The 25663-nt window shown below is 38.6% G+C and overlaps 1 protein-coding gene across 2 annotated transcripts; it reads right to left on the bottom strand.

Annotated features, from left to right (window-relative positions):
• Nucleotides 1-1666: 1666 nt before the first annotated feature.
• Nucleotides 1667-24719, bottom strand: LOC109678288 (adhesion G protein-coupled receptor F4). Of its 2 annotated transcripts, XM_020153902.2 has the most exons (11): nucleotides 24381-24717; nucleotides 21455-21519; nucleotides 16330-16438; nucleotides 15393-15447; nucleotides 13616-13767; nucleotides 12219-12470; nucleotides 9478-10851; nucleotides 6972-7013; nucleotides 6472-6531; nucleotides 5163-5219; nucleotides 1667-2368 (listed from the first exon to the last, which is right to left on the bottom strand). In XM_020153902.2, the coding sequence occupies exons 3-10, from the start codon at nucleotides 16414-16416 to the stop codon at nucleotides 5172-5174; spliced, it is 2070 nt and encodes a 689-aa protein (XP_020009491.2). In that variant the 5' UTR covers nucleotides 16417-16438; nucleotides 21455-21519; nucleotides 24381-24717; the 3' UTR covers nucleotides 1667-2368; nucleotides 5163-5171. The 2 variants fall into 2 exon arrangements, 1 of the variants encoding a protein (XP_020009491.2); XR_012450619.1 differs by lacking the exons at nucleotides 1667-2368; nucleotides 5163-5219 and having other exon boundaries at nucleotides 9127-10851; nucleotides 24381-24719.
• Nucleotides 24720-25663: the final 944 nt, after the last annotated feature.

Raw genomic sequence — 25663 nt, forward strand, 5'->3', positions numbered from 1 at the left:
ATACCACTTTTTTATAGATATACATTTGGTCACAAGCAAAAGACTAATTGGAAATATTCTTTTCTCTCCACTTGTACCCTTTAAGATAGGGATATATAGAAAGAAACCAATGAATATTTGCCCGAATTAAAATCACTTAGCAAAAATTTTTCTCTTTGTTCTATCGCCTTGGAAGGTTTTTCTCCCATCAAAGATTAATTGAATCAGAATCTGGAGATAAGGATCAGACTTCCACAGTTTTTAGAAGCTTTACAGATGATTTTTAATGTTGTGAGGCTGGAACCACTGTTCTTGATCGTGGCTCACCATGATATTTATGGTTGGTTCTTCTATAATGCTTGTTTCAGAAACCAGAATTTGTTCTAACTGGATGGCTATTTTAGGGAGTAATTTGAACACAACATGAATTTCATGTTTGTTTATGCATAATATTAACTGCCAGAAGCATTGGATGAACATAGGAAACTGCACATACATGAAGCAAGCCATGGAAGAATACACAAAAGTTGTACACACACACACACACTCACACACTCGGACACACACTGACACACACTCACAGTGCTCTCACACATGCAGACACACTTACACACATAGACACACACACTTACACACTCAGACACACACTCCAAACATTTCCCATCTCTCTTGGTTCACCACACTACAGGCCATTAATTTCTGTTGCTACAGCTTTCTGTCAATTTCAGATAATCTTCCTTTTTCTTTTTCAATAACTAACAAGCAGCAGCCTAACTGGAAGCCATTTCCAAAAGCAAACCACTTCATTTACTAAGAAAAGTACCCTATCTACTGTGGAATTTGCATACTAAACAAATCTACCAAACTTGGCTTGGAATTACATAATATTCTGGAATTGCTTGACTGAGAGAAATAGAAGTTGTTTTCACAGCAGCAAGAGTCAGGAAGGCAATGTGGATCAATAAATTAATGCTGATGGAAGTTTCTAAATCTAGAAGTTAGATTCATGTCTCTCCAATGAACGTTTTATTTTAAGAGTATGAAAGGGAAATAATTTGCAGTTGACAAGTTTTTCTTCCTTTGAAAAACTGTTTGATTTGAAAACCAATTCCTGTTTTGGAACCAATGTTAGGGGTCTGACTACAACCCTACAAGGAGGTACTCACTGAAGGGTTTTTTTTGCTTTTTGTTTTGTTTTGTTGCTTACTTGTTTGTTTTGCTTTTTAAAAAAAGATGGTGACAGAGTGGCTTTTTATAATTTCTGTTTTGAACAAATTTCTCTACTCCCACCCACATGGCCATACTGCGCCCTAATGAATATCTTAATATTTAAAAAGAAATTAGTGGACTGGTGGAATGGCTGAAGTGGTAGAGCACCTGCCTAGCAAACATGAGACCCTGAGTTCAAGTCCAGAACTGCCACACACACACACACACACAAAATTTCTAAAACCCAATTGGTAAGTAATTTCATTGAGATTCTATCAAAGACAGTTCAAGGTGGTACTCTTTGCCAAGTTTTTCCAGATTCCCACTTCCTGGGCACATTGGCAGGATTGCATTCCCAGACCCCCTGTATGTCTAATCAACGAGTAGAGGTGGATGATGACAGGTTTGATACCCAAGAATGTTGTGGTATCAACAGAGAAGTCCATCTTGAATGAGCTCACACTTGAGCAAGTTGTGAAAGGTAAATATATTCATTTTTATTTCTAAAATAACAACCAGAATTTTCTTTATGTACAGTGGTATAAAAAGACACACATACACACACACACCTGAATGCAGGTATGTACAAACACACAAATAGTAATACCTACAAGAATATTTTGCCTGTTTTACAAATGAGGAAACTAAAATTTAGAAGCTAAATTACTTTGTTCTTCAGTTCCTTGTCTTTAGGAAACCTACCATGAATAAACTGTCTGTGGTTTATCCTGCCAACCCACCCAGACATTCTTATGCCTGAAATTGGATTTAACCCTGTCCCCCAAAGCACCCTGGATCCATGCAGAAAGAGAGGATGACTGACCCAAGGAGCCTCAGGGTATCCTTGGATGTGGAAGCCAATCAGTTCCAACAGGGCTCCACTAACTGCAGGCTTGCCAAAGAGACCATGAAATAAGTTGCAGGTTGATTCTGAATCTTGCCAAGGTTAACAAGAAGCCAGCCTTTTTCAAGAGATGGGTAGGTCAAAGGATCAGCAGGTCAGCCTTTTTAAAGCCCAGTGATCAAATGTTATCCTCAAGTTTTCCTCAGTTTAGCTGTCACTCCTGGAAGGAAGAGGAAGTCCAACGAAGCATTGCTATCTCCCTCATTCCAGCATGTCCTTCTCCTGGAGCCCACTCTTCATCCCAGAATGCAGGACATCTATGATGAATGGGGCAACCTGTGCAAAATGTTTGGAACACTTGTTAGTAGTAAAAATAATAGCTGACATTTCCCGACAACTTAATTTAAGCAAGGCACTATTACAGGAATTTTCCTTTTAATGTGTTAGTTCATTTAATCCTGAAACCATCCTGGGAGGTGTGCGCTATTATTACCGTGATTTGCAGATGAGGAAAGGAAGCTGAGAAGCATGAATAATCTCTGCACAGTCACACAGCAGGAAGGCTATCTTCCCAACTGTATGTATTGTTGTGCATCCTTTGCCTTTTCCATGCTGCTCCCTTGATCCTAAATTGGGTACTCAGTGCCCTCTCTCTTCTTTCCTTATCTAAACCTGGTCTCTGGAATGACTCTGCTGCTCTGAGTTTACAACTTTACATTTTAAATTGTGTCGTTTCCCTAGGAATGTTTGATCTATTGTCTCAGTTTTCATTGTGGAATGAACTCCGTATCCTTTTAAGTGAATTTCAGGCCTAAACAAATAGGTGGGAAATATTTTAGAGGAACCAAGAAACTTCCTGGTACCCCTGGAATCACAGGGAGTGAAACAGCCTGTTTGAGTTATATTAAAGTCCCATCCATCATAGCAACAGCAGAGGGCGCTCTGCAGCTGTGAACTCAGTAGAATGAAGTCTCCCTCTCTCTGCCTTCCAGGATGGGGTTTACCAATCAGAATCTCTGCCTGAAAGAAAGGGCCAGGGTTTCACTGCTGTGCAGTCCTCCTTCCCTCACCCTGGGACCTCTTGACAGAAATGTCTCAGTTCTGTTTCTAATGATTTTGACCTAGGAGCTTCCAGGTACAGTGGAAGCCTCAGTTCTCACTGCAGGTCACTTGATTTCCCATCTCCTTTCTTGCCATTGGAATTCAGCCTACTCCTGAGAGCCAATGAGTCTTACACTTTGCATTGTGGTTTAAGAGCTGAAATATTGACTGAATGCACCCCTGCTTTTTACTTACCAAACATCCTAGGTGCTCCTGGGTAGTAATTCTACCATAAACCCTGCGCCTCTACTGGTGCTACCTGCTCTTCACTCTGTACTTCAGAAAACCACTTACTGTGAATTTCCTATTCCTGTACTCTAATGCTTGTTGGATCCTCAACATGATCTACCACTATGCCAGCTGCTGTTGTAGAAACCTTCTGATACCATGTGTCCAGATGTAAAATCATAGGCCCTAATTACTGAGAAAAATTAAATAGGCACAGGGCCACCTGTGGAGGATGTGCTGAAAATATGCAATACTGAGTTCATCACCTTCCTCAAAAGTTCAAAATTAGAAAACAATGAAAGAAAACTATGTGAAGATGACTTTATTGGGGAGTCCATTCCCACCTACTACCCAGCCTTCCTCTAACACTCATCTAAACCCTTTGTTCCTCCCCCACTCTATACATAGTGTCCTTGGTTTTGGCTTCTACTCTTTTTCTCCATCTTTTACCACAGGCAAACAAGCTTCCCCAATCAGCTGGAGAGATGGCCTCCACCATGTTTCTCCTCTGTAGAAAGGCTGAAAAGTAACCCAGAAGGTAGACATTCTCCACCTAACAGTCTGATAGACCTAAAACAGGTTGTCAAAATAAAGATCAGTTGTGTTTTTAATAGGCCATCTGAATTAATAACTCTGGATTAGTGACAAATCTCAAACTGTTAAAGTGATATTCCACCATGAAGGACCTACAGATTAGGAAATGGGCACAGTCCATAAATGTCAAACTTTTAAATGTTCTAATATAAAAATCCAAATGTGAGGATGATCACTTAAAGATTTAAATTTCCAGCATTTTTCTTTTGTTTTCCCACACCTCACATATGCCAGTCTATGTAGATGGCAGAGCTCTCTTACTCTCTCTTTCCCTCTTCCTTGGACTGTATACCAATGTCCCATTCTGCTCAACACGGAGTTGGAACTGTAACATAGGAGATACCATGAGAGTTCTTCCAACTCATAGTATCTTTGATTCCATGGCATTGTTCAGGCCTGAGCTTTGACCCATTGTTCAATATATGGGTCATGACTCATAAAGGGAAGGAATGTAGAAGAGAATGTGACTGGTGCCAAATGGTGTTTTAAAAAAAAGTCTGTCACTCATCTATACCAGTGCATAGAGGCCATGAAACCTTCCAAAACAAAACCATTACCAAGGTTGAGGTTGATTGTCCCTTCCCACATTCCCCTATTACTAGTCTGGCTTCTGAGTGTCATTTTGTGAATTAATGACCCTTTTGTGGATGCCTAATATTTGTTTCCTGAGATTTCAGCAGTGTAGAAATAAATCTCAAAGGTCTGGCTGTGAGTAGACAGCTAATTTGCCACAACCCTACTTATACACCCTCTTAGGAATGATTCTGGACCCCCACTTCATTAGGAAGAGACAGATTTATTGCTTGTGATTTCAGCCAATTGAGTCTTCCTTCACTGTCAACAGTGGGGCCATTTTTAAGTGGCATAATTCACTGAGAAGATGGGACTCAGGTGTAGGCATTTTGTAGCTAGTTAGGGTGTATCCTGCACCTGTGCATCCTATTACCGAGGACAGAAAATAAAAGTGCACTTAAAGTCTGCTCATGTAAACTCAGATGTCACAGGCTTTCAAAAAATGTGCAAATTTTCATTTATTTATTGTTCATCACAAACAATAGAGAAGTGTCTACTTTCTGAAAGATCTGTTCCCCTGTTCCCCTCCCACTCCTCTCAGCATCACATTTCGGGTAACAGTGTTCTCACAGGGGCGCCGAGTGGCTCAGTTCAACTTACAAGTGAGGTTCCCCCTTGAGTCTTTAATACTCACATCTCATCCTCAATGATGCATCAATCTAGATCCATTGGTTGGACTTAATGATGCATTCTAAATAGGGGGGAAATGACAGAGTTGACAATGAGTCAATGATTTTGATGAAAAGGATGCATATGTATATTTATGTACAGCCTGTGAAAATGAAGGCATAAAGTGCCAAACTGACACATCTATTAAGAATAAAATGTCCCTATTTCACTGAGTATAACTCAAGCTATATCTTCATAGTTATGTTTTCCTAAAAAATAAAATGAAACAAACTTGCCATTTAATAATGCCATATTTGATTATAAGATATATTCCAAGTTAAAGGATACTGAGGAGTGAACAGGATGGAAGTACACTCATATGTACACATGGAGACAGCATAAAGAAAGAAACCCACCAAACACTGTTTGAAAATGTGAGGAGGAGAGGAGGAACAAAAAGATGGTAGAGGAGATGAGCATGTTCAAGGTACTCTATATATACATATATATGTACGTGTACATATAAATGTATATAGGTAATTATTGTGATGAAATCCCTCATATTGCTAATGTATGTTAATTCAAAAATAAAATAATTTTTAAAAGATACATTTCAATTTACAAAAGGTCAAATGGTGAAAAAAATGTCAAAAGGTGAAAAAACTGTGGTACTAAAAGTCAGATGTAGTACTAATCAAAAATTGTGTTCTCAACCTATCTAGAAAGTTTGTTTTTGAGTAAGTAGAACTTAATGAAATCTATTGGTTGAACAAATAACTTCTAACTAATATAGAAATGTTGGCAATTTTAATTGGTGCCTTAAAAGACAGATAGGTAGGTCAAAAGTCTTCAAGATCTATAAGTACTGGGATCCTCCAATACACAAAAATGTGGTTTTTTGGAAAGAATCCTGAATAAGGAGAATGGAGAGAGATTTTGATGGCGGTTGGTTCTACCAGTCATTCCACTCATAAGTACTCTGGGCTTTAAATTCCTTTTCTGTAAAATGAGTGGGTTGGAATAGAATCTCATTTCTAACTGAAGTTCCATTTCCTGGCTCTCACTTTTTATAAATCTATGATCCCAGGTACCATCTCATTGGGTCCAATGTCAAAGTGAAATATACCCAATGTGCAAAATTCTCTCAAAGGCTATCTTCTGCTGACCTTCAGTTTTAGCAGGATACTCCAAATTTATAAAATGAAGAAATGAGTGAACCAATCATATGCTATTGATTCTTTGTTAACAAGTGCTGAGTACTGAGCTACAGTATTTTTCCCTGCATAACTAGGACACTGACGATCCAGTGTTGTCACTAAAAAGAAGGAACATACCTCTGCTGCCCTTGATCTCTCCTTCAGCGAAGATATCCTGATCCTCAGAGCATCTCTTATCTAGAAAACAATGACAGTGAGAAATGCCTTGCAGATGTCAGAGGAACAACAAAATTGCCAAAGCTTAGATTCGGCTCCTGGAACTTTGAAAACAGTAACCTTAGCAAAACCACCATCAAACAGCTTAGCATAGTGCCTGGTAAACAGTGGGACTCAGATAAAAGTTGAAGTGTAGTTACAACTAGATTTAGAAGTAAGTATAAATTGTGCTCATGGTTTTTATTCTTTTCTCCAATACTAGCACACAGCTTCCTGCTGACTCCATAACAACAAGAAATTAGAGAATACAGTTCTTTCCTTTCTAAATCACAGCTAATGCCCTGAACCATCCTCACAAACTCAGCTCCCCTGGACCATGCTCTCTGAGCAAAACCATGTCACCCTCCTGCTCCCCTTAGCCACATGGGTCATTTGCAATGAATGAAGCAAATTCAAATTACCTTGTGATCCATAATGGTTCCAAACAGCAAGATGAAAAAGCCCTGTGGTAAAATTTAACAAAATCATGAGGGACAGCTTTGCAGACAGTATCCCAGATGTTATTTTAATTCCATTCCTCTAGGTAACCTCTAGGACAGCAATTGGACATTAGCAATTTGTACTGATGCAGATTAAAAAATACATTCCTGAGTATTTCTTATCTCCACCCCTGGTTAAGGATCACCCTCATGGGACTGTGTATGAGGGTTATTAATGTTTATTGAATAACTACACATGGAGAATAAAGGTTTTGACATTACTAAATCTTCTACTTCCCAAAGATTGGAGTGGCTGTTCTTCCTCATGATGACAGATACAGATGACATGAAATCTTGTCACTTAAAACCACAACCATGAAAGTTGTCTTAAGAAAATGAAGCTTGTGAGCCAGTCACAGTGGCTCATGCAGGTAACACATCAGGAGGAGAACAGTTCCAGACCAGCACAGGCAAAAAGTTATCAAGAGCTCATCTCAACCAATAGCTGGGCCTGGTGGTGCATCTATCATCCCAGCTATGCAGGAAGGATAAATAGGAGGACCACAGGTTAGGCTGGCCAGAGCAAAAGAAGAAAAAATGAGGCTCTCTCCCAAAAATAACTAAAGCAAAAAGGACTGGAGGTATGGCTCGGGTGATAGAATTCCTGCTTAGCAAGCTCAAGGCCCTGAGTCTAAACCCCAGTACTGCCAAAACAGAAAGAAAGTAAACGAAGCCTGTTGTCTACTCTGCTCTGAGTTGAAGGTAAGGTTCACTGAATAGGCAGTCATGGGTTCTGAGCAGGTAAAATAACCTTCTGCATAAAAGACAGAAATCGACAAAGACCTGCAAGTTTTAGGGTGGGGAGTTGGATCACTAGACCATCTAAGGTTATGGTGAAGAAGCACAATCAGATGAGCAAAAATAAATGTTAAAGGTAAGTCACAAGGAAAACTTTCTGAGAAAAGAGAATTGTATATAACTAAAAAGGTTTTGGTATTTTTCAATCAAAAAAAAAGAGAGAAACACAAATGATGTGGAAAAGAAATACAGAACAAAATTTCCTAGGGTTTAATTACATTGTAAAGTAAGAAAAGGATGAAATCATCAATCAGTAGAATAACTTTAAGAGTGGGGAAATATATGTGAATCTAAAAGCTTTTAATTGAAAACCGAAAGCAAGCAAAAAGTCTTAAGTCAAAGTTTTCTCTTTAAAGTAATGTAACAGGAAGAGTGAGATGAATGTGCTCTACAGTTATTAAAGAATGATGAGTAAGAGAGTGGGGGCTATGGCTCACGCCTTTAATCCTAGTTACTTGGGAAGCTGACATAGGGGGATCATGGTTCCAGGCCAGCCCAAGCAAAAAAAAAAAGTTAGCAAGACCATATTACAAGACCTTATTAGAAAAATAATGAAAGCAAAAATGGGCTGAGAATGTGACTCAGGTGGTAAAAGCACTTGCCTAACAAGCATGAGTCTCTGAGTTCAAAACTCCAGTACTACCAGAAAAAAAAAAAAGATGAATAAGATGTATAAATGATCTGAGTTGACATTTTTGAAAGTCTGGTTTATATTTTGTATCATGCTTTTAAGTAGAATATTAGTGATATGTTAATAGAAATCTTTTTTGCCTCTTTGTTTAAGTAGTTATATTATTTAAAGCAGTAGTCAGAAAACTTATTCTGCAAGGGGACAGATAGTAAATATTTTAGGCTTTGCAGGCTATACAGTTTCTGTTGCAAGTACTCAAATGTGTCATTGTAGTTCAAAGGCAATCATAGAGAAAATGTAAACAAATGAGCATTACCATGTTCCAGTAAAACCTTATTTACAAAAACAGGCAGCAGGCTGTCCTTTGCCAACCCCTGATTAAAGGCGTAATTAAGACTATGGACTTGCCAAATTTTTCTGTTACTCATAGATATAGAAAACAATCTAGCTAATGATAGCTTCCTAAAAGTGTAGGCTTAGTTGCAAAAGGGAGTAAAACAATCTTAAACAGTCTTTCCAAACCTGGAAAAGGCAATAGAGATCTAGATCCATATTTTTATTTTACACATGAGAAAGTTGAGACCCAAAGGAAAGTAACCTTCCCAAGGTAACACAAGGCAAGATCTCTTTCTATAAATAACAACTTACATTTATTTCACAGGGAATACCAAAGAAGTATGAGAACTCCTGACTGATTAACATCCAAAGTGACTGTCAAAGGCCATCTCTTCATCCTATTAGAAAATGGCTATTTCACTGAATTCCCAAACCGCTGGAAAAGGATAAAATTGTGCTTGATTCAAGGCATAATATGATTGTAACTTCACCATCCCTGAGCAAAGGATAGTCCTCCTAAGAGAAGGTTAACACTGAAACCGTTGGATGGACACAGGTGGATCACCGATGGGAAAAGGAAGGAGACTCCACAGACTGGATCAGCCAAATCCAACATGACAACCAATGAGGAAGTACACAGAAAATCTCTCTCTTAGAACTTACCTGGAAAGCATTGAGGAGGGAAAATATTATATGGAATATCAAGGGAGTGTCTTCTACAAGAGTGGCTATTCCAAAACCCCAGGTCAGTCCCAGCAGTGGGGTAAGGATGGCAACATTTTTGCTGATCCTCAGAACTATGGCTATATCCTGGGATTTGGAACTGCCAATAGAGGGCCTCTGGGTATTGACAGCAACAGCCAAAACCACAAGGAGATTCACAGCCACAATGACCAAGACTGGGATGGCAAATGCAAAAAGAGCTTTGGTATGGTCCCATTTAAGCCAACAGGCACCACACCTCATGTAGCCTTGCTTCGGCTCTGTGACACCAATTGTGGTGACAGCAATCACTAGTGGGCACCCATAGCCAATGGCAAAGCCAATGGCCATCAGGCAGGATTTCATCATCCTACGGAAAACCACCAGTATTCCATAGATGATAAGCAGCGCTTTGAAGAGCATCCAGAAAAACAGGGAGAGGTAGAAAAAGTGGCTGAAAAACGTTATTGCAACACACCACTTGTAGTCCTTTATGTTAAAGTGAGAACCTATGACGAACCACACGTTTGCAGTCAGGAGTGACACTGCTATGTTCACGATGCACACATGCCGCATGTATGATATCTCTGTCACAACCACGCGGGACCAGACTGTGGCTTCAATGATCAGGCAAAGAACCAAGCTAAGGATTGAGATGCTGAGTCCAGTGCAAGTGATGTAGTCCAGGACTTTGTCCATCACAGTTGTGGGGGACATTAGGATGGAGAAAGACTTCATGGCATTGGTGTAGTTACAGCAGCATTCCACTTGGTTAGTGATATCCAACATCTTTTTGCATGCTTTCTCATTCCAACTCCTGTTCTTAGAGTTCCAGCCAACACACTGTGCCCTAACATTCTGGGATTTATTGATTTTTTCAAAGGTGAGTAAGATTTCTTTCAGTGTTTCTGGCAACACCACCGACAGGACCAGACCATTTATGGGTTTGGAAAGACTCATATTTGACCAGTGGGCTTCTTTCAGAACCGACCCCAAGGTTGGGAAAGCTATGCCAATAGCTTGAGATGAACGTGGTGGCAACTTCTGTAGCTCTTGCCTGGGGATTTCTATAATTCCTAAGATACCTTTTGTGGTGTTATTCATGCCATTGGAGAATCTGAAATGCATCTCTGAGGTGTTGTGATGGATGTGAGAGCCTTTCGTCTGGATGAAGAGTTGATCCACAATGTTCTCAGATTCATCATGGATGTTGAGTTTCCTAGCAAATGAATTCACTGATTCTAATAAGTCTGAGCTGGCATTCTTGTCAGGAATGAAAGCCCAATTTGAAATGGCAGCTGTGTCAAGGATATGGTTGGCTATTTCACTATAGCTCTGCAATGAAGAAAAGCTCATTACTGTACAAAATCAATTCTAAAGTCAGAAAATCCCTTTTTAATTGGTATATATTAAATTGCACATAGTAAGAGGTTTCATCATGACATTTCCATACTTGCACATAATGTACTTTGACATATTTCTCTTAACATTCCTCACGTATTAGAATCTCAAGTTAGGAAGGCTACACAAAGGGAAGAAAAGTAAGACAGCTAATATATGTGGTACAACATATACAGTAGAGCCTTGGCATTTGCAGGTGTGCTTACAAGGAGACCTCAGTTGAGGAAAACTCACACATGCTCAGGAGTTCAGTGTAGAATTCAGTGCTATACTGCAGATGCTTGAGTTATTTTTCCCATAATGCCTCCTGATTTTCACCAATGACATGTTGCTTTTCAACAAATCTAAATTTTTTCATTTTTCATTTAAATTAAGCACATTAAATTTTGCCTTGCTTCTGGGGCACTATTTGGTTTTTGGAAGGACATTTCTACCAAATTGAGGGCAGGGAAAGCAATCAACAGATCACACAAAGATTTAAACACAACTGACAATAACATGGAACTGACTAAGAGGTTCTTTGTGCATCAGCTGAGCTGAATTATGCACACTTAGGAATTTATTATGTTTGGTTTTGAAATTTCTCTTTTTTATTTATTTACTTATTTATCTATTTTGTCCAAGGTTAGTCAAAACTGCATGTAATAAATTTATCTATATCTATATCCATATATATACACACATATATAAATATACATATATTATCACAGCTAATGTCTACCAACTTTACTATTGTACCCAAGGCAGCACTTCTAAACTACAGGATGTAGAACTCAAGGTTCCCATGAGATATCAATGAGTGCTTCCTAGAAGGAGTGATGGTAGTTTCTACAGTACTCTAAGTCTGACAAATACTGCATGCCATATTCCCATATCCCTCCCTTTAATACCAAACATCAATGTTTCATTAGCACACTAAATAAAGGCTCTGAAAAGTCCTGTCCTTACGAAATCTGCTTAACTTTGTTTACCCCAGACCTTTCTAATGCTGCCATGCTGCTGTGGCTTTCCCTTTTAAAACTGGAACCTCCACCAACATTTCTCAGAACAGTTGTGTTCTTTGGAACATAATTTTGGAAATGCTAGAGTAGACTTAGTCTTGTTCATGGTCACCATTTTGTATTTACAGTCTTCTAATTTCTTGAAAACTTCCATAACACCAAATGTGCAAAACTGAAATGAAATGTTTGCTGCTGTTGCTATGGTTACTATAGTTTTTACCTGAAACATACATTTTCAGCTGTAAAGTGCAAGATTTTAAGAAAAATATTGTTTCATGAAATTAATTTTTTAAAAAGTACCTGCATTTTATCTTGAGTAACATTATCAGACAAGTCTGCAGAAATGTTTTTTAATAACTTCACTATAAAAGCAATATTGCCAGATGTGGTTTCCGACGACGTCACAGCATCAGTTATGCAGGCATAATCGAGGGGACAGTTCTTGCGGATGCCTTGGGCTACACTCTTAATAGGCTCAGGAACTCGAAAGTCAAGAACGTGCAGAGGAAAAGAAGATGATGCTAGGGAAAGGCGTGACGCACCACTGGAGTCCTGTTTGAAAAAACAAGGCGTTTTATTACAAAATGACTATGTATCTAAATGTGTCTGACTAAGGGAACTGAAGGCACAAACACCTGTATGGAGAAAACAGACAGAAAGCAAGTGATCCTAAAAGGGGCTCAGTGTGAGAAGTAGAGAAAACAATGTAGGGTCACAGACAGGTAGGGCGTTCCTCCAAAATCCCCACAGAGATCAGGATATTGAACTTTCCTATTAGAACTTGCTTTTTTTTACTCAAATGCTAGTATAATAACACATTCCTATGAAGTTATGGAGAAAGAGGACCCAAATGGAATTTCAAAGAGGAGTCAAGGGAGGTTGGCAGCTCAAATATCCAATACACAGAAGCTTCAATTTCAAAAAGTTTACAGCTCACTAATTAGAAGTTATTTGCTCATTTCCTGATCCTTTTACATAGACTCTCTCAGAACGTGACTCTGAAGAAGGCAAAGCAATGACTTATTTCCTTTAATTAACTTCTGATGCCACTGAAGTTGTCAGGATTTTCAATTTGATTTCCTATGCTTTGACAGAGACTCCATCTGCAATTCCTTTATAAACCATTGTTAAAACTGTAGGAAACAGAGAGAACCATGGGCTGCAAGGAGATTAGAGGGAAGATTGAAAGAAATGGCTGCTAAGTGTAAGGATAAGACAGGAAATTTTAATTTAAGTGAGATTTACTGTATTCATTGAATTTCTATTCCCACTGGATCATGTATCTCTTATTCTGGTCAAGGGATTGAAAGTATTAGAAAAATATCAAACTTAATTTAACTCTAGACATACAGATTAATTGATTAGCACAAGAGGCATGGAGATCCACCTTTAAGGCTAAAAGTTAAAACTTAACCTCTAAGAGGTCATTTACACCATACTATAAATAACTTCCAAGTTCTTTTTTTTTATTCTTTTTTTTTTTTTTTTAGGAAAAACATCTGGATGGGAGAAGTAGTGAGAGTTGGGAAAAAGAAGAGTACCTGAGAGTTTGAGTAAGGAAAGAAGTTCAAGAGACTAATTTAACCCACTCTGTAGACTGTCATAAGGCCATGGTCTGAGATTTATCATCATGCTGAACACATCAAATTAAAAATGCCTCCACACCCCCTGGGTGGTTAGCTCCCCAAATGCATCACCTTAAAAAGCGTTTCAACAGAAAGGCTTGTGCATGTTTCAGTTGATTTTTGCCACTTGTTTTGATTACATGTAAACCCTATTTCTCCACGAAAGTGCTCAGTGCAGGGTTGGCTGCAGATGGAAGAAGGGATGCAAGGCCCATGGCATTTTTCTGAAAAGGAAGAAACAATGCAAGTGAGAGGCCTGCTCTGACAGGTGCATCTGATTCATCCTGGGGGGGTCTCTGAATGTCTTCCCAGAGGAGGTGACTCTAAACCAGGTCCACAGCAACCAGCAAGAGCTGACAGGCAGACTGGGGAGACGCACAGGGAAACGGGGACTGCAGGGCACTCAGAAAGGCTCATTCAGCACACCTGAAGTGAGGGACTGGCAAGGGATGACAGGAAGGAAAGCCAGGGGTAAGCTGTAAAGGGCTGTGAATGCTGAATTGACATGGGAGTTACCAGAAAACATGGTTGTCATTGAAGGGTAATTGACAATACATAGAAGGAGAATCAGCAAACTTTTCTGCACAGTACTATGTAAATGGAATTGCCAGATAAAATATGGGAAACTCACTTAAACGTTAATTTTATTTTCATATATAGTCAATTCTCCTTGTTCACAAAGTTATTACCTATATGGTCACCATGAACACTGAATTAGCAAATACTGATCCACTTCTGGGGGAATATAAGTTAGATTCCTATGAAACTCTGCTCATGACATTTTAATCAACTGATCAATATATGGCCTTGTTTTATGTTTGTTTCTGTGTAAAGACACTATTTTAATATATATTATTGATTCATTACTGTTCAATTCATGGCACAGAGCACTAGAACTCCTGCTTGAACAAAGCTTGTCTTTTCCATAAAGCACATCACAGCTTTCTTTGCCTTAAAAACTCTAAATAGCACTGTTTAGGGCTCATTCTAAACACAAAAAATTATCTCCAAAAAGCACAACACAGCATCAACTGGGAAATGACGTGTTTACAGTATGACAGCTGGAGCAACAAGGCAAGGCAACATCACCTTTCTCCAGCCTTGGCTGGGAACATGTGTATCAGGCGACTCAACTGTCTTTGCTGCTCTGGGCATGTCTGGGAATGACCACAGAAGCACCGAGCATTGACGTATGAGTTTACAAATAAATTGCAATGAGTAGGCAAATTTACAAATGTAGACTCTGCAGATAATGAGGGTGAATTGGAAATGTTCAGATAAACAAGGAATAAAATATTACTGTACATATGATTCATATAATATTACTCACTGTTTATCTGAAATTCAAATTTGATTGGCCATTCTATATTTTTATTTGTTAAATATGCTAACCCAATCTAGAAAGTAAATATTTTAGACTTTGCAGCTCACATTGATCTCTGTCACAGCTACTCAGTTATGCCTTTTTATTGTAAAAGAAGCCAAACACAGTATGTATAAGAATGGCATAGTTGTGTTCCAATAACACAAATGCTCATGGCAAGGCAAATTTAGCCAATGGGTCAGAGTGGATAAGCATGAGACAGGGGAGTCTAAGAACAAAGATGGTGATGCAGTCCTGAAAAAGTTGCCATAGGGAAGTGTCAGTGGAATGGAAAGAAGTGGATGATACTGAGGTCTTGAAGTCAGTAAATGATGTGACCAATAGGCTGGTAAACATGGAGAATGTATTAGAAATTGTTATTCGGTGAGAAAGCCTGTGGTCTAGGAATATGCTTGCAACATCAACATCTTTCTTTTATTCCTGCCCTGTCTCCAGATTGATGAAGACTGTTCTACAGCTACATACCTTGTATTCTCCCAGGCTTAGGTTTCCCTTCAGGGCTTTGAAGTTTATCTCCATCCTGAAAAACAGAAATTCCCAAAGGTCTTCTTTTCTGTGGGACTTTCCTCTTGTCTCAACTTAGAGGCTCCACGTAAACACGAAGAGAAAATGAGTTCTGGATGAGGAAGAAAACTGCAGCAGAATCATGTGGAAGTATCACAGTATTACAGGAACTTCTGAAGGAACATGGATGAGGACATACTGTCCCCTGATGAGAGCTAGAACCTTGAAGGTCACATGGGTTCTGAAGGTCAAGTTAGTGGATTGGGTACAACTTTTCTAAAATTTTAAGTATCCAGAGAGAATGCAGAGGTGGAGGTGACAATTATACTACAAAGCTATTCTTTGTCTATAGTAATGCTAAGAATGAAATGCAGCTAATTTGGTGCCACAGATACCATATATCCTTAGAAGAAAAAGATGAGTAGATACTAAGAATAATTTTTAAGTCACAATAATAGAATCACAAATCTATACCTATATATGGGGACTACCAATATTACCTTTAAAAACAAGTCTTATATTGTAGATAAGGAAATCAAGACTCAGAAAAGTAAAACAACTTGTATAACCAGTGAGAAGCAAAATTAAGTTCTCACTCACAAAATTAAATTCTCACTCTAAATTGTCCTACTGCCAGGCTAGTATTCTCTCCTCTCAACAGCTGCCTGTCTACATTCTGTGGTTTATAATACAATTCTTCCACTATACTGCTGCTCTCTGAGAAGTGCCTGTCACCTCTCTGTTTTTGTTCCCTTATTTAGAAAGTTACTATTGGTAAGGGTAAAATTATAGTCATTTGAAAGTTTTTTTTAAAATAACATGTTATTTATCAAAAATCTAGCCATTGGGGAAGCAAAAGGATCTCTCTTGGGATTACAAAGGGATGGATGAAACTTACTTTCATGTGAATCTTGGATTTATAGTGGAAACAGTCTGTGACCAGACAAAACACTAAACAACAAATCATGGTAACCTGGGTCTTCATTTTCACACATCAAGATCTTAACCTGCAATAGAAAATAAGGTAAATCTAGCCAAAGGTTGTAATTTCACATAACTAACATAGTGCATAGCAGGCTAACTAGCCACTTAGGGAAGGCACTCTGAGATATCCACACCAAAACAAAACAACCTGCCCCAGGTAAGGACACCGATATCTATTTTCAACCAGTTAAGATGTTGAAGAGACTTTCTTCCAATTGCTGACCTGACTACAGCAGAAGACAGAATGATGGAAGCAACAGGAAAGATGTATGTTCAGAAAAGCACAATTGCTTATCATTTAACCCACAATTTTCTTTAATATTAACATTTATCAAAAGTTCCTAGCTGCCAATCACTATTCTAAGCACTTTTGTGCATCAATTCATCTAATCATATAATAGACAGTACTATTACTATCTTCATTTTATCATGGGGGAAACTAAGAAACAAAAAGTTGATCAACAATGAGCCCAATATCACACAGATAAAAAGTCATAGAGCCAAGAGTTTAAACCAACTGGTCCAATGAGAGAGTCATTCCATATCTCTATAACAGGGTCTCTCTTCTTGGTGCTACTAACATTTCTGGCTGAATAATTCCTAAGTTGTTTGGGGCTGTCCTGTGACTTGTAAGATGTTTAGCAGTACCTTGGCCTCTACCTAATAGATGCCAGCACAGCACCGCCATTCTTCTCCCCAGGTATGGCAGCCAACAATGTCCCCAGACAATGCCAGATGTGCCCAGAGATATCCCAGTTGAGAACTACTTTCCTTCAGTGTACCATCTCTCTAGGAATTTGCAGACAAGTAACTTCAAGTGAAATTAGTGTGCACAATTGTTTGCTACTAAAACAAGCACTAAGATACCTCTAAAAGAGACATAAACCATTGTGCAAATAAACTGGAAGCCTTGAAAGATAACTGTCTCTTCTAATGCCATCTGTTTATTTCTTCCCCTTTTCTTCATAGTTCCATCTTTCAAAGCCATATCTTGAGGAAAGTATCATTATAAGAGTTGAGACTCATTATCAACCTGATCATTATACTTTCATAGTGGATGGTGACAATTCAGGCCCCTTATTGGCAACAAATTTCTTTAGAATAGTTTTCTTGGAAAGGCAGGTGTAATAAAGTAAAAGTATCATGGATTTAGAGTCAGTAAGAACTAGGTTATGATCAGATCTCTACTGTTTATAAATGACCCTTACTAAGCCTCTTTTCACATTCATTTCACAAAATATAGGTGCTGATTCATTCCACCAATCATTTTCCAAGCATCTCTTATTTGTCAGAAATGATACTAGATGCTGGGAATACAAAAAAATAAAAGACACTGTCCTTTCCATAACAGATGTCCAGTGGGGAACACAGACAGTGCAAGCCAATAGTGAGAAAGAAGAGCAATAGTGCACATATTGCAAGACCAGGAAAAGACTAAGCTATCAGCAAGCTTCAATTCCCTTATGTTCTACTAGAGATGATCTAACTCTGCCCTATTGAGGTCATGAAGCAGTCTGGGGCCAAGGAGCAGACACAGCTCACTCATCTGGCATCAGAACCTTGCTGGGTGGAGTCGAGACTAAAAAAGACTTTCCTGACCCCAGAGAGCCATTTCAGTTCTCCAGAGAGTTGGAGAACTGAAATGATGTGCTACAGGAGGGCCTCCACATTTTCTTTGAGTCTAAAGTTCCTAACCAAAGAATGAGAAAGTATTTCGATTTACAACATCATTTTGTAGAGCAAGTCTGAGCAGGGGAAGGGAACATGGCAGAAGGATAGGCAAAGTGTGGGAATTAATTTGCATAGATGTTGGGTTATGTGTATAGAATTCATGATCCTACAGCGTGGATGGAAAGAAGTTCTTACGTGTGCAGTAAGTTGGTGGATGAGTGGTCTATACAATGTTTAAGATAATAGTTAGCTGATTAGCCCTAAAAGCAATACCAGAAGAAGTAGTATAAATTGTCTTAAAAGTATCCCTATGTTTCACATACACACCTATGACTGTCAAATTTTTTGCTGTGACACAGTAAGAAATATGTTTTATACTATGAGTCAGTATGTACAGACACATATAAATATGTATATAGATAACTACATATAAAACTGAAAACATATACAATTTTTATGCTTTAAAAATTTTATGTAAAAATATTTATCCCTCCTACCCACAAGAAAAATACTCTGGCATATCCAGAGTATCCAGATAAAAATACTGAATATGCTGGAGTGTTTTTCTCTTGTCTACTATTCTATTCTATTTGACAGTCTCAGTATTGGTTGCTAACCACTTAATAAAATTACAAACCTCTATTGTAGCTTGTAATTTGAGCAACAGAGATAGGGACTATAGGTCTATTTCATTGCCAAGTTGAAAATTGTTCATGTCTTTCACTAAAGCATCCATTTTAATACTTTCTCTTTGTTATTCTTCGTAATTATACTGAAATGTCCCTACCAAGGTACATGAGAGAAAAGATACCCAGATTGAGGACCAAATAAATGGGCTAAATTCCAAGGATGAACCCAATTTTTGTCCACTAGAAAGTAGGGTAAAAAATGCACAAATGGGTGAAGGAAAATCAAAACGAGTTATCTATCTGATATTTTCAGGACAAAAGCCTGTATAGCATGGCCCCATAGTTTTCAAGACAGGAATTTTGCGGGTAGACAGCCTTGCTTGTCAGATATTGTGGCACTCAGGAAGTTGAAGTAGGAAAATCTCAAATTTGAGGCCAGTCTGGGCTATATAATGAGACTCTCCCTCAAAAAAAAAAAAAAGAAGAAGAAGAGAAAAGAAAAAGAAAAAGTTAACCTGGCTGGAAGAAAGAAAGTCAGGTCAGTGATGTGATATAATTTGTGGAGTCCAAAAATGACTCCTTGACAGCACTTGAGCCTTCAGAGTCACACAGCTCCTGAAAATATTCAAGGGGAAAGGATTACGTATTCTATAGATCACTGTGCTCTCTGATGGAACACTGAGATAATGATATATTAATGAATATATTTTATATATTCATGTAAGCTAAGAAAACTCTTACTAGCAGAAAACATATATATATAGGAATCATAGGCATGGCTTTAAAAAATACAAACTGGAACTGAGCCAATTGGCAGAGTTTTGGTTGTGTTATTATAATCTGGTATATGTAACCTACATATCATTTGCTAAGTTTTTTCAGTTGCTACAAATGTTGGGGGAGACTCTGAAAGACATTATACAGCAGGAATCATGGCATTCTTATTTTTTCCCAGTTTAATTGGTAAGGATGGGTCATATAGATGTTTTCAGATTGGCCGCAATTGGGTTATTTTTCTTCTCATCAAAGTTGAATGAGATGCCTCCCATAAGAATGCAGACATTCCTGAGGCCAAAAGGCAGCATTCTCAGCAAGACAGAGATTGGGTAGAGCTTAAAAGTTCTGAGAGCCAGGAATTAAAATAAAAAGATTCATTAGCATAATGTACAGTGAGAGATGGACATTTTAGACAACAGAGTTGAGGAAGATTTACCATTGATAAAGACTTAACTAAAGTGAGCTTTCCATTTTGCATGATTCCAAACTGAAAAGTTTCTGCAAATACAAATTTGTATTGTGCTAAAAAAACAATAAATATGTTGTAGATTATCTCTTGAAAGAATGAGGAGAAGAACAAAGATACAAAAACCTAAGTATTAAGTTATATGTGACAAGGAGAGTGCAGACTGCCCAAATATTAGCAAACACACAGAGCACTGAAAGATGTGAGTCTCACAGAAACTAACTCACTCAGCCTTGAAGATTAGCAGCAGTTCCCAGAGATGTGTGGCTGAGTAAAAGCCAGGTCCTACCCTACATGGAGAATCTAAAGTTGTGTATTATACATAAACTACCTTTATGACATTTACTGACTTCTGGTTCTACCATGTGTTTGGTTTGTCAGCTGATTGGTAAATCTCCATTCCATCGCTAATTCTACCAACTCCCAGTATGGTGGCAGAGAAACCTTCCTTGTAGGAAGATAGGTTGCAGGCTATGTAAATCAAGATCCTTGTAGCCAATCCAGGCAAACAAATATCATAAGCAGTAATCCTAATACAATAGTACTACAGCAATGCATATTTATATCTGGGATTCATGCATATTATCCATGATTTGTTTACCAACCATTTGGAACAGACACCAAAAGTTAAACAAATGAGACAGAAGAAAAATTAAACAATGAGGGCAACTATATTTATGGACTTAAATTTTCTTTGAATTTAGGAATCTGCCTGCTTTACTATTAGTAGGTGAACAATGTAGATTTGGTGTCTACTGTATTCAGCCATGGCCTGTGCCCTAGGTTTTTGTGGAACACGAATCTAATGAAAAACAAAGATATTCCATGGTCAAGTTGAATGGCGAGCAATATATACCACCACGACCCCCACACTCTCTCCTACCCTGAACAAATAAACATACACCAAGGTTCTGAAAATTCTTGTAGTTAAAAAAAAAAACCATTTCACTCAAGTTTACAAAAATTAATTGATCATCGAAAATGCTTTAGGTAATTTAAAGATGCTGTTCTATGAAAACATGTTATCTTGGAAGGAAACACATTAATCTATCCAGACACATATTTTTTGGGCATTTACCCAACACCAGTCCCTGTGCCAGTATGTTCGTAGGAGCTCCTTAAGTCACTCACACCACAGCTCAGAATGAATGCAGGGAGAAGAAGACAGATTCAGAAATGCAAAAGAAAACACGGTGGAAAGAACTCTTGCCTGAGGTTATCTATGACTATGAGGTAAATGAAGAGTTACTTGTCATTTGCAAACAAGTTTGCTTCTTCCAGTTTCTATATCAGTCACAAGGGAAGGGCAGCTCCACATGTTGTTCTAAAGTATTTGCAAGATACTCATTTCAGCCATAAAAGCAACTAAACCACCTACCACAGCAGCTTCTTGGGACTTATAAAAGTAATCAGGGCATGTCTCAAATTCCCTCTCCCTAGGTCCATAACCTGCCCTTCTCTATGCATCCCTCTAAGTGTGAATTACTGCCACCTACCTTGGCTTTTCACATAATAAACAGCAATTCTGGTTTCTGAATGAAATCAGGCTCTCTGCTGTAACCTAGTGATTAGAAAGAGAGAGAGAAAAATAATATTTGCTGGCCTCAGAGGCCTAAAGAAAAATGTAGCTAAATCCATTAGTCCCAAAGTGAGTGAGTCTGAGGAGACACCTCCCCAACAAATTTACAGCAGTCAGCTCCTTCTACCCCATGGACTGAGCCCTAATCACAATGGGTCAACAGAACACAAATATCCCAGGCTCTTTATCCCAGAGCCTAACAGAAATCAGGCCACACCTAGGGGAATAGAAAAAAAAATTCTCTATCCTCAACATCCAGCAAGGCACAAGGTACATAGTGAACACTTAGCAAAAATTTGTTAGATAAATGAATGAACGAGTGAGTGAATAATCCCTACAACAGAATGAGTGAATGAAGATCTTTGCCCAGCATTTAAAGTTTTTGCTCTAAAATCATGGGGAAATTTTTCTATTTTAGAGGGGTGGAAGAGCATGCAGTTGTCCCTTGGTATGTGTGGGGGATATGCCAAAATCTGCCCATACCACTCAAGTCCCTCACAGAAAATAGTATTGTATTTGCTTACAACCTATGCACATCCTCCTCTATACTTTAAATCATCTCAATGCTTTGTAAATAGTTATTCTACTATTGTTTAGGAAATAATGATGAGGAAAAAAACTCTATATGTGCTCAGTACAATTTTTTTCTGAATGTTTTTAATCATGGTTGTCAAACTTGTGAATGTGGAACCCACAGATACAAAAGACCAAAATATTTGCAACTTTAAATAACTTCTGGAACCTGGTGATTTTGGTATAAATATTCCCTAATAGCAGACCTACCGTGTATCTCCTCTGTGTTGTTCTACCTGGGATACTCATGTAAAAATTAAAAAAAAAGTGTGTGAAACTCCACGTGGGTTGAGTGAGAAATAAAGTCATTCTATAAAAAAAAGAGAGAGAGAGCAAGGGAAGAATTGAGGGAGGGAGGGGCAAGGAAAGGAAGGGAAGGGAGGGAAAAGGAAGGGAATGGAAAAGAAAGCAGTCTACAGGGAAGGAACGATAAAATGGAAAAGAAATAAAGCAAAATGGAAGGGAGAGGGGAAAGGAAAGGAAAGCAGAGGAGAGGAAAGGGAAGGGAAGGGAAAAAAGAAGAGAGGAAAAGAAAAAGGGAAAGGAAAAGAGAAGGGAAGGGGAGGCATACAAGGGTGGCATGCCAATGCATGTGTCTCTTTCAATATTATCTCTACAAACCAGAACTCATAAAATACTGGGTCTCTGGATAGATCCAGAAGATCCCTTTGTTCTTAAATACTATGTTTTATTTTTTTCCCATCTTCCTTGTACCTAGAGCTGAAATTCTGAATGAGCTGGAATTCAAAATTACTTTCTGCCTGAGTCTTGAGCTTATTTCTAGCAAGTGCTAGATGGAGTTGCAGGAGATGACTCACACAGAATGAGGTACTCCCCACCTGTCTGAACATGCCTGGTGATGGCTGGCATCTGGGATTCCAAAGAAAATTTAAAGAGGTCAACCCAGAAACCATATGGGCAGTCAAAGATAAGAAATATATTGGAAGGTGTGATACCTCAAACTTAATACAAACACCCTAAGGTGAGTTGCCTGGGAATATCTGCAAACCAAGTGAACACTTTTCCCAAAATGTTCTTCTCCATTGATCTGCACCACAAAGTGACAGGATAGGCACATTTTCAATAGTTTGTTAACCTTATAGGCAGCAACTCACTTCATACTCCTTGGTCAATCTCAATGTCTTATGGAATGACCAATTGAGAAAGGTTCATGGGAGGGTGAGGAACTTAAGACTGAGGTGACCCACATCTGTTTGTGTGTGTGTGTGTGTGTGTGTGTGTGCGTGTTTCCCTTAGCCTAATTCCATAACCATATGTTCCATCTACTCTAGCAGTATAATTAGGACTCTGATTATAACATCAGATGGCTAAATGAGTTGTTTATATGTTTAAGATGCAGAATTTCTTGACCTCAATAATAGAATTTACTTAATTGCTCTTACTGGTTCTCCCTTGCCATGGATGAGGCATTTTATACAGAGCCTTGGGGGAAAGGTAGATATAAAGATCTATTAGAATCAGCAGCATCTCTTCTTTGGCTGGTTTAAATGGCTTACAGTCATCTCTTTGTAGCTCAGGAACTTTATCTGAGATTGGAGCCTGGACTCAAATTCTGATAGATTTCAAGAATCACAAAGTTTCAGAGTTGGAAGGTGTCTTAACATCTCACCAGCTCTCTTGATGCTTATGTAATTGTAAAGAAATCAATAGACCCAACAATTGCTCTGATGCATGAAGAAAGCTCACTGGAGTGCTGACATTTTAGAGCCCCCACAATTACCCTTAGAGTCTAAGGCACACAGTCCTTCAAACAGCATACTATTGACTATTCAAAACCAGGAGAGACACTTTTGAAAAAAGATTTTTAACAGTAACTGGAGGAAATGCTTTCTGTAAGTTCTATAAAGACGGCTTTGTCAACTTCACTAAAAGAAGAAGATACTAAAGAATAAAAACAAATTCTAGCTTTGCATCAGTCTAAAGAAAGGAAATTAAAATTTATCAGGCAAGGGAATAGTGCAGGGACAGAGTCTAATTGCTTGACAGGATGTTTTGCATTTTCACTCCCAGGAGTAAACATTCAAGCCTGACCGACAACTTCATGCAGAAAAACAGATGTAAAAGAGGCTGAGGAAAACCCTCCAACTTTGAGCTTGTCCATTTCTTAATAATGTTAGGGAAGGAGCCTGCAGAATCAAGTGTTCTAGAAAATATCATCATAAAGCACACACTTTCCCCATTCTGAGACAGGTACAAAAACAAACTTTCCTTCACTAGGAAAGAGGTGTTGGCATGGACCATGTACTCACAGCTTCCAGGGAGTAGATCTAACAGTCCACAAGTGGACAATCATCCAGCAGGAAGGTTGGTGTGGAGTTGCCCACCATTGTGCCCCACCATCACCTGCATCCACACTGACAGCCCCTAGTCCTCCTTCAGTGACTGTGACCCATCTTCTCCATCTTTTGAAAAGGAAGTTCGGAGGCCCCAGTGAAAAACCAACTGCCTATTGCGAGAAGCCGATCTGACAACTCTAAAGCTACCCACGGCTTCAAGGCTTGTGTAAGACTGTGATTCACTCCACAATGGGTCTGTCAAGCACACCTAAGAGAAATTACAGGTTTCTCTTGTCTGAAGTAAATCCATTAAAGTGAGTCATTTGTTTATCCTTCAATTCTTCATCTTTATCTTGGATGATTGCATGAAACGCTGTGTTGCACTTGAACTGGTGTAATTAAAATGAGGGGAATAAAATGCAAAGCTGTGCCACAACTGTGGATGATTTTAACAGGTTATTATTGCATTTTGCCCGTACCAATGTTGAACTTGGAGAAAACTGGCTGAGAAAGTGGTCAGTAATCTCTGGCTTGGCACCAAAAAGATGTTTGTTTCATTTTTTTTTAATGACTAGGATGAAGAGCTGTCACTGATCCTGTTGGTGGCTGCAGGTAATTCAGATCCTGAAGGCACATTCAACATCTATGGAGAACTTCACATGACAGGACTTAGGACAGGGTAGCCAGTTTGAATTGTTCTTATCCCCACCACATAGTCCCTCACATTCTTATTTTGGTATATTCTATTTACAGACCTTCCTTCCCCAAAGAGCTAATGCAAATGTCCACTTAGATGTTACCAGGGAAAACGCTGACAATAAGGAGAAATAAGTGAGAGGCGGTTTTGTTACACAATTTGTAGCAATGAAGGTCACTGAGGCAATGTTCGTAGAAATGGGTCAGTTCCATTTAGGTCACTCGTGAAGCATTGGCTCATTTGGAATTTGGAAAAACCAGTAACAAGCAGTTGTGTAATCAAAGAACTTTATTGAACATATGTATTGAACATATTCTTCTGTTAAGACACCTTGCTTTGCCCTATGAGCAAAAGTAAGACACTCAGTGAGTAACCTCGTTCATAATGGTTTACAAACTTATCTGGGAAAGAAAACATGCACAAAAAAGACCAAGGTAAACAAACAATATAACACAATAAATACTAACGTAAAATAAGTGGCGCCGATAATAAATACTCTAAGAAACTGGAAACAGCACTTCTGGTTGGACCAGAAGGGAAGACTTGTAAGAGAAGGTAG

Source organism: Castor canadensis, chromosome 8 (genome assembly GCF_047511655.1).
Source record: "Castor canadensis chromosome 8, mCasCan1.hap1v2, whole genome shotgun sequence".
NCBI classification, from domain to species: domain Eukaryota; kingdom Metazoa; phylum Chordata; class Mammalia; order Rodentia; family Castoridae; genus Castor; species Castor canadensis.